Source organism: Dermacentor silvarum, chromosome 5, assembly GCF_013339745.2.
Source record: "Dermacentor silvarum isolate Dsil-2018 chromosome 5, BIME_Dsil_1.4, whole genome shotgun sequence".
NCBI lineage: Eukaryota > Metazoa > Arthropoda > Arachnida > Ixodida > Ixodidae > Dermacentor > Dermacentor silvarum.
The window spans coordinates 23,651,807-23,669,550 of NC_051158.1; the positions used below are offsets into that span (position 1 = coordinate 23,651,807).

A 17,744-nucleotide genomic window follows, 5' to 3' on the forward strand; every position below is an offset into this window, starting at 1 on the left:
TTTCGGGCCACTCCCAACTTCGCCTGTCTGTCACGCGACGTCATGAAAACCGCGATAGAGCCCCATCTGATAAACGTGTACACACTGATTATGCATGATTAAACCGCACAAAACAAAAATAATCATTCCTGATTCGACGCCTTTTCACCATTCGCCCTCTGCTATTGGTCCAATTTTTTCTGGCTACGCCCACTTCGCCTGTCTGCCACGTGACCTCACAAAACCGCGAAAACTCACCACGTCAAAGTGACGTGTACGCGAAAAAAAATGCATTAATATGCCGAACCAATTGAAACATTTTCTGAATAGCCACAGACTGCCCCGTTCCGAAAGGAATAGAAGATGGCTGCCCGCCGATCGCTCAGGCCCTCGCTACTGGCACCTGCCGGTGAGCATGTATTCATTTGCGCATGATAAATCCTTTTTGCGTGGCAGTAAAACGTTATCGAGCCCTTTCGGCATGCATACGACATCGCTCTGCCAACTATTCCTTGCTGAGGATCCGTTTTAGCGGCATTCTTATCCTTCCGTTGCTCGCCGCCGCGATTTTCGACCAGCCACCGCAAGCTAATAAGTAAGGCGAAGCGGACCAATCGGAGAAGTCGGTACCACCCTCTTCGTGCGGTTATCTATTTTAACTGTGCTGGCTAGGCCCCATCGAAACCCTCTCCACTAGAGCGTGCTCCTCGCCTCTTGTCAGCCAATTAGATAACAAGCACCTCTGAGTGCCGGCAATCTTATTCGTCTTGAAAGCGAACAAAGGTGTCATCCTATAAACGAGGAGAGTTTTGATTGGGTTGTTCAGACAACGCTGCAGGTCACAGCCGGATGCTTGCGTCGGTGGTTGCGTAAATTTGACGTCAGGAGTTTGGAATCAAAACAGCTTGGAATCATTTTACGTTATAGCGCCCCAGGGCTTAGACGAAGCCCCGTTTTTTTTTCACATCTATAAAGTTCAAGACGAGACGCAATCAACTCATACGGTTGATGGTCAGCGTCGCTCTTTACTAGGTGCTTCGTCTAAGCCCTGGTACTGCAGAACCTAAGCTACATCACTTCGAGTTTTCGGAGGTGCACCTTTTGCAGGGCAAGGCCGCGATGAAATTATTATTGCGATAACAATTATATAGAATGTCCGGCAGCGTAGGCCCTATCTTGAAAGCGATCTGCGATGTGCGCTGTGTTTTCGCCGTTTAGTTCGCGTTGAAGCGAAAGGCGGCACGATGGTCAATTCGCTCACTGCTGCCGCCGCGCTCGCTCACTCCAGCGTTTTGACAGCGAGTTTCTGCGGTCGTCGAGTGAGATGTGTTCATGTTTGCCTGTGCGCGCGTGACACCATGCTTGTTAATTTAGTCAGCGAGCGAATGTTTACAAGTTTATACCGTGGATAAATCTACTACCCTCACTTCCTATAGCTTCCTACTGAGTTGCTACCACAATCGATGCTTCGCCTTTCGGGTGCAACTGCGACTTTTTTTCGAGGCCATTGTATCGTTGAGGCGCATTAATAACACGTCATCCGTCTTTCGCGCCACACTCGACTAGCGTCAAACTACAAAGCTTATAGGAACAGGCGCTTGCCGCGTTTTTGAAAACACGCGAGCGGCGGTAATTGCAGCGGCGTTCTCACGCCACCGTGCGTCTTTCGCACGCCATCTGGTGATAATGACTTTTCGGTGGTGACACTTCAAGCGAGTGTGTCACTTGCAACGAAATATTGTGGGGCGGTCCAGCGCTTTTGAAACGGCGTGTTACGCTGTGTCCTATATCGCCACCACAAATTGACCGTATTTTTCTTTATCTGAAATGTAATTCTAAGGCTGACGACGAACTTCAATTGCTTCTTCCAGCCCGGTAGAATGATAAACAGCTACTAAGGCGTCAGAACACAATTCTCTGCATATATAAAACCGAGCAAGCTTCATTTGATTTCAGTTTGATTTTAATTAATTTTCACGGCGAAGAGAAGATGCCTTGCGATTTCTCGCAGCACTAATTATTGCACTTTTTTGTGTTGTCACGAACTAGCATACAGTATTTGTAGTGATGAGCTTCATGCTGCACGATGTGCTCGTTTCGTGGTTCTTATTTTTGTTTTATTCTTGCACAAATGATCTGGTGATGTGCGCTGTGATTGGGCTTTCGCGTGTTGCCATCGGGCATGTATATCAACGCTCTCTGACTACGCGTAGGATGTGACAGGCTATGCTTGATTTATATGATGTTTTATTCCTCAGATATCTTTTTTTTTCTTGCTCTTTTTTTTTCCATTTGCTCTTATTGTTCTCGTTGTTGTTTTTACATTTCTTAGTCGCTACGCTTTATTGTGAGGTGGCCGGTTCTTTGGTAGCCTATTTTCCCAGGCCCACGTCATCTAATAAACAGAAACGATCGCGATAAACGTAAGACAAGAGAGACCTGGGCAGAAAATGTAGGCCAGGTAGCTTCAAAAGACATCCGGGAACCGTTTGCAAGGCAAGCAGGAAGCACATGATGTCCCACACGGTGGAATTTCAAATTTGTAAATATAGAAATTCTACAGATTTCATATGCATCCATGCGAGCAATCAAGCCTATTAATCGGTCCAAAATGTGTCCTTCTTGTGACGACAGAAGATGCCTTCCACTTAGACTGTGTTCCAATACTCGTCGTAGACGGCAAAGTATACGGCTAAGCGGACAGCGGCCATCTTAAGTCTCGTTCGAGTTCTAACAAAGACGTCAAAGAATACAGCTTCATGAAGGCAGAATCGAAGTCAAAAACGGTGCAGGCTACTTTCCTGTCCAATGACGATGGCAGCTGAACAGGACGCTGGGAAAGTCGACGGAAAGGTCGTCTGCGTATACGAAAACGTCATAACGTTTTCCTATGCGCTTAATGTAAGTCACGTCGCATTTTTCTCAGGTTCGCCGACGCAAAGAGTTAAAATACAGAGATTTTGTGGGTTTTCCTCAACTTTTTCTTGTAGCCGCGACGTGGCGTTAGGTCGCAGGGGCGCCTTCCATGCGTCTTCCAGACGGTTTGAGACGCGTTCCATTACTTGCACTCGAAGTTGTCTCGGCTGTCTCGTTAGCTGTCTATGTAGACTGTCTCCGATGCTGGCCAAATTTGGAACACATCTTTAGTAGGGACTTGCCCAGGCATAACCGCTTGCTAGCCTGGGCAAGTCGCTACTAAAGGTGTGTTCCAAATATCGCCACCACCAGCTATAATTGTTGGGCGCAACACTGCTTGAATTCATACACAACAGAGACCTTACAGCACATATATAATAATGCCAAATCTTATGCCGCGAACTAGGTCACCATTACAATAAATGTAATCGCAAACCTAACAGACACGCAATAGACCAGCCAAACCAACATATTATTACGCCGAATGCACTATGCGAAAACAAAGTTCTGAATGTGGTCCCATGAACTCCTTCGGTTCAGATGGTACAGCCCACTATTCTGCTCTGCTAAAGGCCAAGTTCCTGTAATTGAATGAAAAACTTTATTTAGTGAACTTTTCAGCACATGCGCCGGATGGAAGTGGTTCCCACTTCACGGGAATCCATAGGCTGCTCTCGCACCCTGGCACCTGGTTACGAGCCGAAGCTGCTGGAAAGACACGCTGACATCACAAACACACATGCCCGCATTGGCTGTGTGTTCGGAGTGACTACTCAAGAATGCATCGAGCCAGACGCTGTCACGTCGCTTTTCTGGGAATGGCGTACGTGTGTCCGCGTGTACAAAAGCTTCGAAAAGGGCGGTAGTCCAGGCGATCTCTTTAAGTGCGTTCCACTCGAACGCTTAGTAAGGTTCCTAGCGAAGTTCAGTGAGGTACGTGACAGAAAGATTCAGTGAATGAGTAATGATCTCGTACCACATCACTGTCATCTGCCTGTGACATTTCGGGTAAAGCCCGGCGCTTACAGTAATCTGCGATAGAGCATTGCTTAACAGTGCGTGTCCAACTGCGAGCAATCTCTCTTATTGACTTGCATAAGTAAGCCGATGTTGGCACCGGAAGATATATACCATCGGCTGTTCCTTGTCGCACACGAAAATGAAAACCAAGGACTATTTTCGCATATGACAACCAAACAATCCTCAAACACAGTTCTTTGTGCTTTCCGTGTGCTTGTCGTCTGTTCTTCACTGCTTAGTGCAACCAGATGAGCAGAAGAGCAAGTAACTACATCCCGGTGTATCGAGCCTAAACGCACGCAAGGCGTGCTGCGAACTGTCACGTGACATGTCGGGCACTCACTTCCTGGAGGGCGCGTCACGCAGGTCATCGACATCCACATCTCAGAGTCGATAAGGCGCAGCGTAGGAAGCTCGGGCAATCTCTAATTTCTGGAATTAAACCCAACAGACGAACAAACGATATACAGCAAACAAGCAGACGGCGTACAAGGCTGCTTTTTTTCTTAGTTTGCATCAGAGTACTATGCTCATGCCGCATCACAGAACGGTTTCTTTCGGTGGCACGTTCTCTTAGTGTTTTCCTACCAAACACAAAAGCTCGATGCTTCGCGGTTGCTATAGGAACACGTCTGCTGTGCATCCTATTGACGTACCAGACGAATAAAATGAGGAAACAAACAGGCGCCGTGCAATGCATTGCTCCCTCCTTTCTGAGTTGACGTCAGGGACCTGTACGCGGGCATCACTATGGATTGGTTATTTTCGGCGACGCATAGTTTTGGCCTTCTCTCACCTAAAACGAATGCTTTACGCTTTGCCGTTTTCAGGCAATGCGTCTGCTCGGCATACTTTCTGCGGCACATTACGGAAAAGAAAAATAAAGGGCAAGAAAAGCAGAAAACAAGCAAATGTCCCACCACGCTGCCTCAATTCTGAGCCCACGTCATTCCAGCGATAGGTCGCTGGAAGTGTTCTTCCGAAAGTATACTGCGTTCCTTCAAAGTTTGGTCTCGCACGTCTTCTTGCATTCTTGTAAATACGGTTTGACAATCTCCCGCAAGCACTGGCTACCATCGTTGATCGGAAACTACGGTTAAATTAAGGACTTTACTGATTCACAAAGCATCTTTTGTGCTCCTCGCCCTTATATATGCAAGGCCTGATCGGTTCCTGCAATGTTTCAGCTCGCCGTGTCGCCTCATTCATAGAGATCCCTAATTAAATTATACTAGAGAGAACTATGGCGCTACGAACGCTCAGCTTGCATGAGATCCTAATACCTTCTATCGTCTATTTCTTAAATGCAGAATTATTGTGAATTGTTGCATTCATAACGCAAAATTTTGTTCGGGTTGATCAATCTGCAAAGTCGCGAAGTCATGTTGAAGCCGCAAGGACTAGGTTAGGCAAATCTATGTACTAACCATCATTCTCACGGGCTGAAATGCCATGCCCGCACCTACCGTAGGTGCCAGCGCCACATTTCTCTCTAGTAGTTCTTGTAGGAAACTCTGTGGTCTCGTCTAACGATGGCGATCGTTCTGAGATCGCACGCACACACCACACATCTGTGTAAGACGCGGCAGAGCGTAGTAGAGGTCCTCAAAGCTTGCACCTCCGCGTGCACCTGCTGTAAACCGACTTACTCCCTTAATGTTTTTTACTGTCTGTAACTAACACCCATAAACCCTAGGAATAAGCATTTCCACGAACAAAACGCACATCTGCTTTGAGTCGTCATAACGCCATTTTCTCTAAAAGGTGCAAGGCGTGCCATTGCACCGATTGCTTGAACGCCACACATGCACCCACTATTCATTGTTTCACCTTGTAATTATAGGTAGCGCCACCTAAAACATAATACCCCTAAATCGTAGTAGCCACGATATGAACCAATAGACGTCAGTAAAACCCGCTATAGAGGAAATAATAAGGCAGCGTTTTGCTCTTTTGTTCCCTAGATTTACATTACGACACGGCGATGGTAACAACACTCCCAACACACGCCTGAGGGGAAGTGTAACACACAGCACAAACCTGCTCGCACTTTAAACTCCTACCTTTCCCTTCTCGTTTGTCTTTCTTTCTCTTTCTGCTCGCACTACCTAGACCTATACCCACGCACTTACGAACCGCTTTATATAGCTATGGTGTTTTGACCTGCCATGTAGTGCCAGTGGGAGCATTTCCGTTCTACGTGTTAAACAATAAATCTCTATTGAATGTTTGTTTCTATATAATCGGCTAATAGTCACCCCCTAACCACACATATCTGTTAGCTTAAAATCCCGCTATATAGAATGCCTTTCGGCGAGCGGCTTACAATTACCAGCATGTTGGTGACAGGTACATAGAACAGGTGTTTCTGCAGCCCATATCAACCTTAGCACCAAAAGGGCGTTTTAGGTGAACACTACATCTTCATGGAAACGAAGAGGTTGTTTTGATGAACACAGTACCCCACACCCACATTCCTGCAAATTTCAGTTAGGCAAATTGGTGTTTTTGGTGCTCGAAACACCCTTAAGGGTGCAAAGTGGTTTAAAGCGGTTGAGTGTAGCGTTAGCGTAGGTGCAAAGTGTAGTTTAAAGTGTAAAATGCAAGATACGATCAGTCGGCACTTGCACAACGCTGTAGAAAATCCGCACGTTTATAATGAAACGGCCATAACGTGCCAAAAAGAACGCAGGCTCAAGTGGACACTTTTCTATTTATTCGCTGTTTATCACTTCAAACTGCAATCTATGCAAAGTAACTCGTGAGTACTCGAACCCGCCGTCAGGCAAATTCGCAAGCAGAGAAAGTTCACGCCAGCAGCTATACCGCTCAGTTCACTGTGCGGCAAGGCATGGACCACAAATATTAGGCTTAGGGTAAATTGAACATCCTGCTTACCTAAAGTGAATGAATGAATTCTGATGTTTTACGTGCCAAAACCACCATTTCATTACGAGGCACGCCGTAGCGGTGGACTCCGCTTTAATTTTGACCACCAGAGGATCTCTAACATGCCCTGGATGCACGGGGCACGGGCGTTTTTGCATTTCGCCCCCATCGAAATGCTGCCGCCGCGGCCGGGATTTGATCCCGCCACCTCGTGCTTAGCAGCCCAACACCACAGCCGCTAAGCCACCGCGGAAGGCCTTAGTTAAAGTATCTGGATTTTACGTTTAATGTGAAATTCATCGCTACAGGCGACCCATTTGGTGAAGCCACTACCGTGTTTGACGGGACAGTTGACGTGGGGCATTTCGGTAGCAAGCGCGTTTTTTTTTTTTACTTTCTAGTAATGCTAGCAGAGAATAATTAATTACCTTGTTCATCTAATTCCGGTGGGTGATCCAATTCTATTTATGAAAACTCATAGTTTCAGCATGAGGCGGAAGCAATAAGGGTGATAGTAACATGCAAGACTATTAGACGAAGTGTAAAACAAGTAGCTGTAGTGGCGGTGTGCATTGAAGTAAACGTAAGCTAAGTGAAAACGAGCTGTTGTGCTAGGGGTCCTCTGTTTGAATCCTGCCATCGGATAATATCATTTACGTTTATTAATTAACGTCAACGTCTTCCTCAGCGACTTTACCACCACTTTTACCGTATCGGGTATGTTTCAAACCTCTTTCCTGGGCCGATACCGGAGGTTGTGCACAACCGCGCCAATAAGGTTACATCATTTTCAGGTATGAACTCTGTTATTGTTTCCCACTTTTAATATGTGAGTCTGAGAAGTTTCAAGATAAAAGGCATGCGCTGTCGGTGTTTTTATTCTTTTTTTTTCAAGACATTTTTTTGTGGGGTGCCATTCTCGAAAGTCTGACGAATAATGTTGTCAAGAATGTAATACCTGGTATGAGAACCTTTAGTGATATAAAGGTGTGGCAATATAAACAGGATATACCACATGCCATACAGCATGGCATGGCATGTAGCATACATATGACTAAATATATACGGAACCTCACGGCGATGCCGCCGGCGGCGGCCAAAATTGACTCGGCGTGTCCATATAGTTGCTATCGCAATAAAAAAAGTGTAGCATGACTGACTTTACACTTAACATATATTTAATTGCTTTCTAAATTATGATGGCTCGCTCTAAAATTCGCAAAAATTCATCCTACCACTTTCACTTGTTTTCAATAAAGTCTCCAGCACCTTGGCATAAAATTTTGTAAATTTCACAAATGTATCGTCAGTTGATTATAATTCGTGACTGCAGGTGGTATAATGTTTAGCGATAATCGTTTTACCCGCAAGCACTGTGACGGCGGAGACGCAGCTCCTTCGGGTCTATTGACAGCGCTGGGCCGGTTAGGCGAGACCACATTCTCCGTCACCAGCTGGTTTCCCCGCACGCCGATATAGGGAGCAGACCCTCCCGCTGTGTTCTTTGGCGTACGCGCTGCACCGCTCTCTGCTACGTGATCGGGGTACCAAAACGTCGTGAGGACGAGCGCCGTCAATTGTTTCTTTACTTTCCCATGGCTTTCGCTCGTTGCTTTCCATGTTGCTTGCACTGTCATGTTGTGTATGCGGTTGGCTGTGGGTCCCCGTCCTTTCTGTCTTGTTTTGCAGTTGTTTCCCATCGTTCGGGCTGGCTGGTTCCTGTCAATGTCCCCGCGGTTTCGGTAGTGGACTCACGGCGTTCTGACACGTCGTCAGTGGAAATTGACAGTTAGGCCGGAACCGGGAATGCGTCAGTGACCCAGCCCAGCTAGGGAAGGCGGCTGGCTTTCCCGCTAACTTCCGCATCAAACGATCGACATTGCTATAGCGCAACCCATAAGCGATTCTCCATCCCATCCTCTGCCTCCCCTCACTTGACAGTGGTTGCTCAGTAGCTATGGTGTTGGGCTGCTGAGCACGAGGTCGCGGGATCGAATCCCGGCCACGGCGGCCCCATTTCCATGGGGGCGAAATGCGAAAACACCCGTGTACTTAGATTTAGGTGTACGTTAAAGAACCCCAGGTGGTCAAAATTATTCCGGAGTCCCCCACTATACGGCGTGTCCTCATAATGAGATCGTGGTTCTGGCACGTAAAACCCCATAATTTAATTTATTGCGACAGCAGTTAAAAGCTCGAAACCGTATTTCGTATGTTTGTATGTCATATCTCGCTGCTATGTCCGCATCTAGAGCGTTATGCATTTCAGCATTCTGAGCTTTGCGCGCGGCTTTTAGCCGACTGGACGGTGGAATCTTCAGAGATAAAAAAAGAGTCGCAGTTGCGCCCGAAAGGCGAAGCATCGATTGTGATAGCAAATTACAGGATAGCTATATGAAGTAAGCATAGTAGTTTTATCGGCCGTATATAAAATTGTAAGCTTAGGTATACTATTTAAATGAACGAGCATGATGCATGCGCGCGCGAGCAAACATGAACACATCTCCCCTGATGACCGCGGAAACTCGCTGTCAAAACGCTGGAGTGAGGAAGCGCGGCGGCAGCAGCTAGCGAATTGACCTTAGGACTGCGTTTCGCATCAGCGCAAACTAAGCCTCGAAAACACAGCGCAAGGCGGACTGTGTCCCCGATGCAGATGGCTTTCAAGATACAGCGGTCCGGGCGGGTGCTCGCGGACGCCCGGGCCACCTGGAGTGGAACGCGCCCCCTTCCCTACCCTTCCCCCAGAGCGCTTGCGCACGACGGAAGACGGCGCGCTTCCTTCCTGCTTTCCGCCGTTGCATGCGCGAGATTGAGCCTTTATTGCATGCGCGAGATAGAGCTGCGATCGCCGGCTCACCCTCGCACCCTTTCACTCGCCCATACAGCACACGGCGCGAGGCGACGATGTTAAAGCCCGTGCACTTTATACGGAACCTCACGGCGACGGCGACGGTAGAAATGCGCCCTGAGCGTCCATATAATTGCTATCGCAATAAATTATATTGCGGCCATTAACTCAACCGGCCATCCACAAAGAAACCACCAAATCACTGCTGAACTTATTAAAGGCGACTGGGCTTGCGACCACCTTTAATTGCACAGTAAGCGCTGTTGTGTTCGCACACGCATCACTTGTCCTTCCGTTCCCTCTCCCTTTGTTTTTCCATTTACCTCCCGCTTCCCTTTCCCCATAGTTAGGATAGCAAACAAGCTGCAACCTGGTTGACATCCCTGCTTTTCCTTTCTCTCTCTCTCTGGGCTAATGTTTCTCTACAGCATTTTTATTGGGGTATACGTAAATACTCCTTTGTTTGGTTGGTCTCCCTTTTTTTGTTGTTTGTTTTGCAAAAGTAAGCAATACTCTGGCTTTGTGTTTATGAACCTGTCCGCCTGCGCCAAATGTGGCTTTTCAGTCGACGACCTTCAAATCTCAACTCATCGGATTGTGAGGATAAAATAAGCCAGTTAAACGAACTGTGGGTCCCGTTAAGTCGTTTTGTGGCGTCCTGCACTCTTCGGATTGTGGTGTTGAAATAAAGGTGACTTGATTTCGTGCGTCCGTAATTTCCGTTACGCCGACCGCGTCATCGTCAAGACATCGTCGTTGTAAGGCTACCCCTCACTCTGAGCTTCGACCTGACCACATAACCAACAAAAAGGAATGACAAAATTTTGCCCATTGCTACGCGAATAGGTGGTGCGCAAATCCGCGCCCCAGTGGCGGTTGCCTCTGAGTAGCAGAAATGGATGTCGAAGGCCACGCTTTTGCTGGCTGCATGCGCCGGAAGCAATTGCGGAGCTCGAAACAAGTCACATGTGCCATGTTTTCGACCACCACTTATCGAAACTCATGCCGTGGGGTTTTTTGTGTTGCTTTACAGCACGTTCTCACTTTTAACGGTTTATTTGCCGGTGCTTGGTGCCGAAACAGGTGCTAGAGGCCTAGTCAGGCCACCCTTAACGTTGCCTTTAGTTTCCTGCATCACGAAAATCATGTATTGTCAAATAAATAAATAAATAAATAAATAAAAGTAATTGAAAATAAGTGGTAAGCTTACAAAAAAAATAACCATACAAACACAATAGGTGCAAATCACAACAGCATATGATTTTAATGGTAGCTTTGTATGGGGACGCGGCATGGAGCGTAGACAACGATTCCAGTGCAGACACGTTTTAGGCATAAAGGGGCCCGATAACACATTAGTATTGCAAAATAGTAAAGACAACTCTACATTTGGGATCAGTGCGCATTGATCAATGGCCATGCCGGTCGCGGCCACATTTCGATGGAGCGAAATGCAAAAACGCTCCGCTAGGGCATTCCTCATAGCCTGTTCAACCGCTTGAATTGATATGTCAACTAGTTTCAGTGCAGAAAACTGTGGTAAAAATGCACCAACCCACCGACCACTCAACCGACTGATCACGCGATAGAACGACGCGGTCTTTCAAAGGAAATAATAAGTCTGCTGCAACTAAAGAAAGGTCCCCCTGATGTGTATATCTCTAACTTCTTTTCCCTTTTGTCTCTCACGTGTCGCAGACGGTGCTGCTGGTGGACCCGCAGAGCTCCGAGTCCACCGACAAAAGCCGAAACGGGAGCAGCCAGCGAAAGGTGGTCAGCCACCGATACACCTTCGACTGGACACTGGACGAGAGAAGCTCCCAGGTATGCGCGCGCAGACCAAAGCGCGCCCTGGTGTGCTGATTTACAGCGACGAGTGACAAATTACACCAAATGGCACCTGCTTGTGAACGTCAAAAGTGGTGACACGAACCCACCATGGCGGGATTGGCCAAGAGGCTAGGTGGCTTTCATGATTGTAATAGGCTAACTAACTGAAAATGTATTAATAACACTGATAAGTTGAAAAATGACACTGCAGTACATAAATTTTCTTGCTTCAGCAGTCAACCTGAATGAAAAATAACAAGAAATATCTTAAAATAAACGAAGAGCGAGGGAACAAATTGCAAAAAATGTTGATAGTGAAAGCGCTGGGATTTCCAATGGAATCGTCATGTGACTACACAAACCGTATATCCCTGTGTGCATTATTTAGCAAAGTAGCCCGAAATAAGTGAGAGAAAAAAATAGTTTAAGGGTAGGCGAAGCCTTCTTTCTTTAAACGTAGCAAGAAGACGATGGACACAATCTCAGCCAGACAATTAAAAACTGGTAATTTTAGTTTACATTTTGTTTGTATGCTGTGCAATGGTATATCTCCACACTCGTGCCATATATCTAAATAGGGCTGCAGTATGTCAATATAAAGAAAAATAAATGAAATTGCCGAATTTCACCCAAATAATTCATATATAACGTAGCTCTACCGCCCAAACTGCTCACGTATTCGGGCTCTAATTTCTCACGGGAATGGCCTTCAGCGGGATAGTTTGTTCAATAGGATTTCGGAGCTGCAACCAAGATAGAGGTTCCCAGGAAGATGGTGACACGACTTGATCGACAGTGGCTAAACTAAAATTAATTAGGCGCGCATAGCCAACGATTCAATAAATGGCCTAGAATAAATTGTACAGCCATTGAATGCCTCAGTCTCGCTGTACCAGAACACTGCTTTTTCGGTTTTTATCAAAGGCAAAGTTTGAGCACGTTAATGTGAATCAATGGGTCACTAAATGAATAATACAATCAGTGAACTTTTGTTTTGCAGGAGGAAGTATATCGGCAAGTTGGCGAGCCTCTGGTCGAGAACCTTTTACAGGGCTTCAACGGAGCAGTATTCGCATATGGAGCCACGGGTAACTGCACTTAACGCTACACTTATTCAGGAGCCGTCGAACACTTCTGAAATTGTGGCCCCTTCCTCTGTGCGCTTTCTATACTTTCTATAGCTCGAACGTATGTATTACTTACAGTGTTCTGTGCGATCAACGTTGATCGACTGGACCGCCAGGGTGCCGAGGTTGTTTAGCAGGTATAGGCAGACTAAATGCAAGTGCTATGCACAAAGAGACCGTAACGTAGATCACGCAGAGCACGCTGGCTCTTACAGCTACCGCAGTCAGGAGCTACGCTCATGCCGTAACCGTCTTAAGACAGCAACGCGTGAGACTGCGTTTCAACCTGTACGTGCAGGTGCCGGCAAAACTTACACCATGGTCGGAACCGACAAGAGCCCCGGCCTCATGGTACGGGTGTTCGACGACATCTTCCAGTTCGCCAAGCATAACGACGCCACCACGCGTACCAGTGTGCTCATCTCGTACATGGAGGTATGCGTCGACTTCTCCAGACAATTTTCTCAGAAGCGAAAGGGTGTTATTGCTTCTGCCAGCGAGTGACGGCACAAAAATACGGCGGCGTTGCCGTCTCACTCAATATGGGTGTACCTTATTGACGGCTACACTTATTCGGGAGCAATCAAACAGTCCTAAAATGGCGTTCCGATGTGGGCTTTCTACATATATATACTTTTACTCTAAAGCACACGCACTTCTTCATCGTCTGCTTCTCCAGCCATCGCGTTCTTCAATCTTCACATATACATACATCAGAATAAGTGGTGACAGCCTCAAAGATTCACGGTATTGCGTATTCAGACACCGAGGCCTCACAGGGAAGAAATTGAATTTATCATAACTGCAGCAGGACAGCACCCGACTTGTCGGAAATCTAGCGTCCCTAGCTAAGTTAAGATAACTTAGCTAGAGACGTTACGAAATCGTTTTTCCGCTAGAAGACACTGCCAAAGGAAGGGGGCTACATGACACACAGCGCTTCATGTGTCATGTACCCCCATTTCGTTATTAGCGTCTTCTAGTGCAAATATAATTTTAGGATGCATAACCAACTCGCTGATATGACCACTTTGACAAGGGACGTTAGGTTCCCAGCAAACAGAGTGCCGCCAGACCTGCCGGGAGCCTGACGTCCTTACGTACGTAGATAAGTTATCTATAGGGACTTTAGTTACTTATCCGATATAAGATCGAATGACTTAGCTAGGGACTTTAAGAAAATTGTTCTACGAGTCTTTAAGGCTAATCGTACAGTTCGCCGAAATTTTGCTATTTTTGTGGGCAGATATATAACGAAAACATCAGAGACCTTCTCAACACTTCCAACAACTATTTGGAGCTGCGTGAAGACCCCCTGGGTGGCAACCAAGTCCTGGGACTCTCAGAAGTGGAAGTCACCAACTCTTCCGAGGTAACCAGCTCTATTGCTTGCTAAGTCCTAGTAACCACAGAGTTTTCAGTTTCTCCTATTGATTGCTAATTTACTAGGTTAATTATCACAGCAGTCGTAAGCATAGCATCATCACCTACTTATAGATGGTTACCAAAAGAGTAGTTATTGCATAACGCGCACTTCCACAAGCATCTTACCGGCAATTCGCAGAGCTTTATATTTTTAATGAGACTGTAATACCAGCAAAGTAACGTCCTATAACCTGTATTGTATTAAGCTTTTGGCACGATTAATGTTACATTTACCCGCTTATTCAATCTATTGAAAATGTAGGTCACTGCAATCGGGGACAGATCAATAATGCGGTGGCAAGCGTCCCTCGAAGTTACTGGGTACAGTCAGGGACAAAAGTTTATTGATTTCGTCTCCGGAGAAAGGACTTTATTTTGTAGACTTTAGCCTGCATGACCACGAGCTGAATGATGCACTGCAGTCATCGAGCGAGGAAATTAAGCTGACCCTTCTCTGTTGGACGTTGCATGCATGGGCGACGGCGATACTCAATGCTTTCCGGACTAAAAACTCCTTCTAAATGAACACGCATTTAGCCTGTTTTCACTTCAAGATGCAACCTCCCGTGGCAGCTCAATGGCGATCAAGTTATAATGCTAGCCACGAGGTCCTGGGTTCGATTACCGGCTGCATTACGTCAGCGCCTGCCCCGGTAGGGGCAGAATTGCGGATGCAGTGGTGAGCTCATCTTAGAGAGTCCCGGGTAGCCGAATTTATTCCGGAAAGTTCCAATACAAATCTCATCGCACTGGCGCTGCCTAAAGATTCGGAACAAACTATAGCCCAGAAGTCGCGCTCTTACCAGTATAGCGTGTCCACCCGCGGACGTAAATAACAAACATCGCGTGTCGTAATTAATTGAAGTAGCGGCTCTCACTGTTTTCAGAGTGTCCCTCAAATATGTACATGTACTGCGCCGATCTCCCATATATACGAGCGTCCATAAAACGCATCCCCTCCACCAGAGGTGTGTAGACGGACGAGCGCAAACAAACGCAACACGGAAATGTCGTGCTGAATAGACACCAGAGGCGGCAATGGGTACATTATCATTGCAGAGATTACCCCTCCGGGTATTCGCTCTTATGCGGCCGTATATGGATGCGACAGTCACGCCAACTGCTGGCAAAAAAATGAGTTAATGCAGCAAGAAAATAATTTTCGAAGAATCGATAGGCTCGTTCATGGCCGAAACTGGGCATCGTACATCAAAGGTCCGCGAGTGGTTCACACACAGAGAGCTGCGCAGTGGCACAGGACTTTTTTAGTACTATTTGATCACGGCGCACGCAAAATTGACAGGGACCGACAGAGTAGACACCACAAAGCGCTGACTGCAGAATCTGTGTGTTTACTCCATCGGTCCCTGTGAACTTAGTGTGAGCTGTGATTAAATAGGCATGCATAACCAACTAGTCCACCAGTTCGTCCTGAGCCAATTTTTTAGAACGTTCCGTGAGGGATATAGAAAATCAAATAAGGAATACGGGATTCGGCACGAGCAAATGGCAGAAAAACTTGTGAGGGATTTCTCGGAAGGAGAGCATGTCGGTGCGAAAAGCGGACTTTATAACAATACTCAATCACAAATGATGCCTGTTGGCCGGGCTCCGCGAATATGTAGGCTAGTGAATTAAAAGTGCTCTAGAGAATGTTAGGGGCTCTTTGCCTAAAACTGTCACTAAAGAGCTTCCATGACAATTTTAAACTTCCATTGCACACGATGCTATTGCCATACGTTCTCTCTGCGTACGATACTATGCGCTTTGGTGAGGCCTGTATCTTGGCTCAGACACGATATCGGGGCGCATCCTCGGTGAATACCGAATGTCGCCTCCGAGACTTCTGCGCACGCCCTTTGCGAGTTTCTTCCTGAGTTTTATTTTCATTTCGTGGTAAGAAGCATGACAAATAATGACATTCGGGCAGTAAACACTAACCAGTGCGAACTCGAAAGATAATTTGCTTTCGCAAGTAATTCTTTTGTCTGATTAGAGATCTCAGAGGCTCATATGACACGCAAGAGGCGTCAGACAAAAAGGCTTCACCAACCAGTGCGAGCACTGGCATTAGGCCTATAACTTGTCAGCGCAGGTGAAAGCAAACAAAATGTTGCCCAAGAAACAATCAAAAACCCACCACAATACCTTCGCATAAACTTTACTTCCTTGAAAGGAAAGTGTTTCCAGTCGTATTCTGGCAAACAGCACAACCATGTAAAGAGACGTTTTACATCTGAAAGAGGCAAAAAGCATCAGCCGTTGGCCAATTCCACGTCTGTAGACTAACATGCAAACATGGTCTCGCCCAGGGCCACGATTCAAAATCTTCTCCAGGCACTGCAGAAAGTAACCTTTTTTCTGCTTTCTGCTCGAGAATCCCTCAAGAAAGACAGTACGGGTGCGGTGCCTTCTGTCACTGTTCAGACAACGCTGAAACAGACACAGAATACACTGCGCCAGTACTATCTGCTCTACTGTATCGTGTTTCTGCGCGACAAGGTACCCTTTCGTCAGGCCCGTGTTGTATAACTCTGCGAAATTTTCTTTGCAGGCATTAAGCGCCACTCTTCCTTTTAACACAGGTATTACGGCTTCTGCAGAAGGGTAATAAACGGCGTACAGTGGAGCCGACGGCGGCCAACCAGACGTCATCGCGGTCGCACGCCCTCTTGCGGGTCTCCATACGTCAGTCAAGGAAAGACATCTCCGATCTGGACTTGACTCGGCACCGCGTCGGCAAGCTTTTTATGGTCGACCTGGCCGGGTCCGAGCGTGCCTCCAACACCAAGGTATACACTTAGAATGCATTGAGCAACGATGTTACGCCAGCCGATAAATATACACTAAACATAGATTAGGCTAGAGGTTGGTTAGTGAAGAGGTTAGTGTGGCAACTATAGGAGGCTTTAAAAGCCAGAGACAGCGCAAAGCCAAGAACGACGCCACTTTCATGTTACCACTGCGGTTTATTCAAGTTCGTAGTGTACCAGCCTGTAATTGAATCAGTTGTAAAGATCGTTGCGTAGAGCTAGACGTTCTTCGTATCTAAGTTGGGTGACAAAATTCTGCGCCATCGTGGGTGTCCATTGTTATCTCAGAGGGTGCACGTAGGCGTAGATCTGCGTCCACTCCAAGATATGCTTGAATCGTGGTGCTTCGCTTGTGCTGGAACGGTACCGAGACGCATACAGTTCGGCCACAAAAGTTTATGGCACGGGATGTTCCATGGGAAAAAGCAAGTGACAAAAGTTGCCGAGCTTTCACAAACTCCCCAACTCCCCAACAGAGGTTGATTGACTGGGTCCCGCGCGTTCTTGATATAAAACTGAATAAAAATAGATTAATGTAACAAAGCAGAGAAAAGGGGGGACAAGTGTGAAACACGTATCGGTGTGTTTGGCCCAACTGTCCCAGAAGTGCTATTTCCGGCACCTAGCAGTCTAGGGCACACTGTGAAAAGCCCAAAAAGGAATTTATGATGTTTACTTTTTCTCTTTGGTGTCGAGTTGACCTCCTCACCGACTTCTTTTTGTTGTGTGTTTTTTTTTTTCTTTTTTTGTCCAGAACACCGGTATGCGGTTGAAGGAAGGAGCGCACATCAACAAATCTCTCCTGGCGCTCGGCAACGTCATCAACGCCCTTGGTAAGGCTTCTGGAACTTTCATAAAGAAACGGGCCAAACATTGTACGATTTATTAACTTTT

At 46.7% G+C, this 17,744-nt stretch overlaps 1 protein-coding gene across 1 annotated transcript in view; it reads left to right on the forward strand.

The window, feature by feature from the left end:
* Nucleotides 1-17,744, forward strand: part of LOC119453077 (kinesin-like protein KIF19) — a 161,737-nt gene that overhangs the window by 108,494 nt on the left and 35,499 nt on the right. The window contains exons 3-8 of the mRNA XM_037715072.2: nucleotides 11,354-11,479; nucleotides 12,486-12,573; nucleotides 12,911-13,047; nucleotides 13,859-13,984; nucleotides 16,623-16,829; nucleotides 17,605-17,683. Coding sequence (XP_037571000.2) covers nucleotides 11,354-11,479; nucleotides 12,486-12,573; nucleotides 12,911-13,047; nucleotides 13,859-13,984; nucleotides 16,623-16,829; nucleotides 17,605-17,683 — 763 coding nt within the window. The remainder of the gene's footprint in view (nucleotides 1-11,353; nucleotides 11,480-12,485; nucleotides 12,574-12,910; nucleotides 13,048-13,858; nucleotides 13,985-16,622; nucleotides 16,830-17,604; nucleotides 17,684-17,744) is intronic.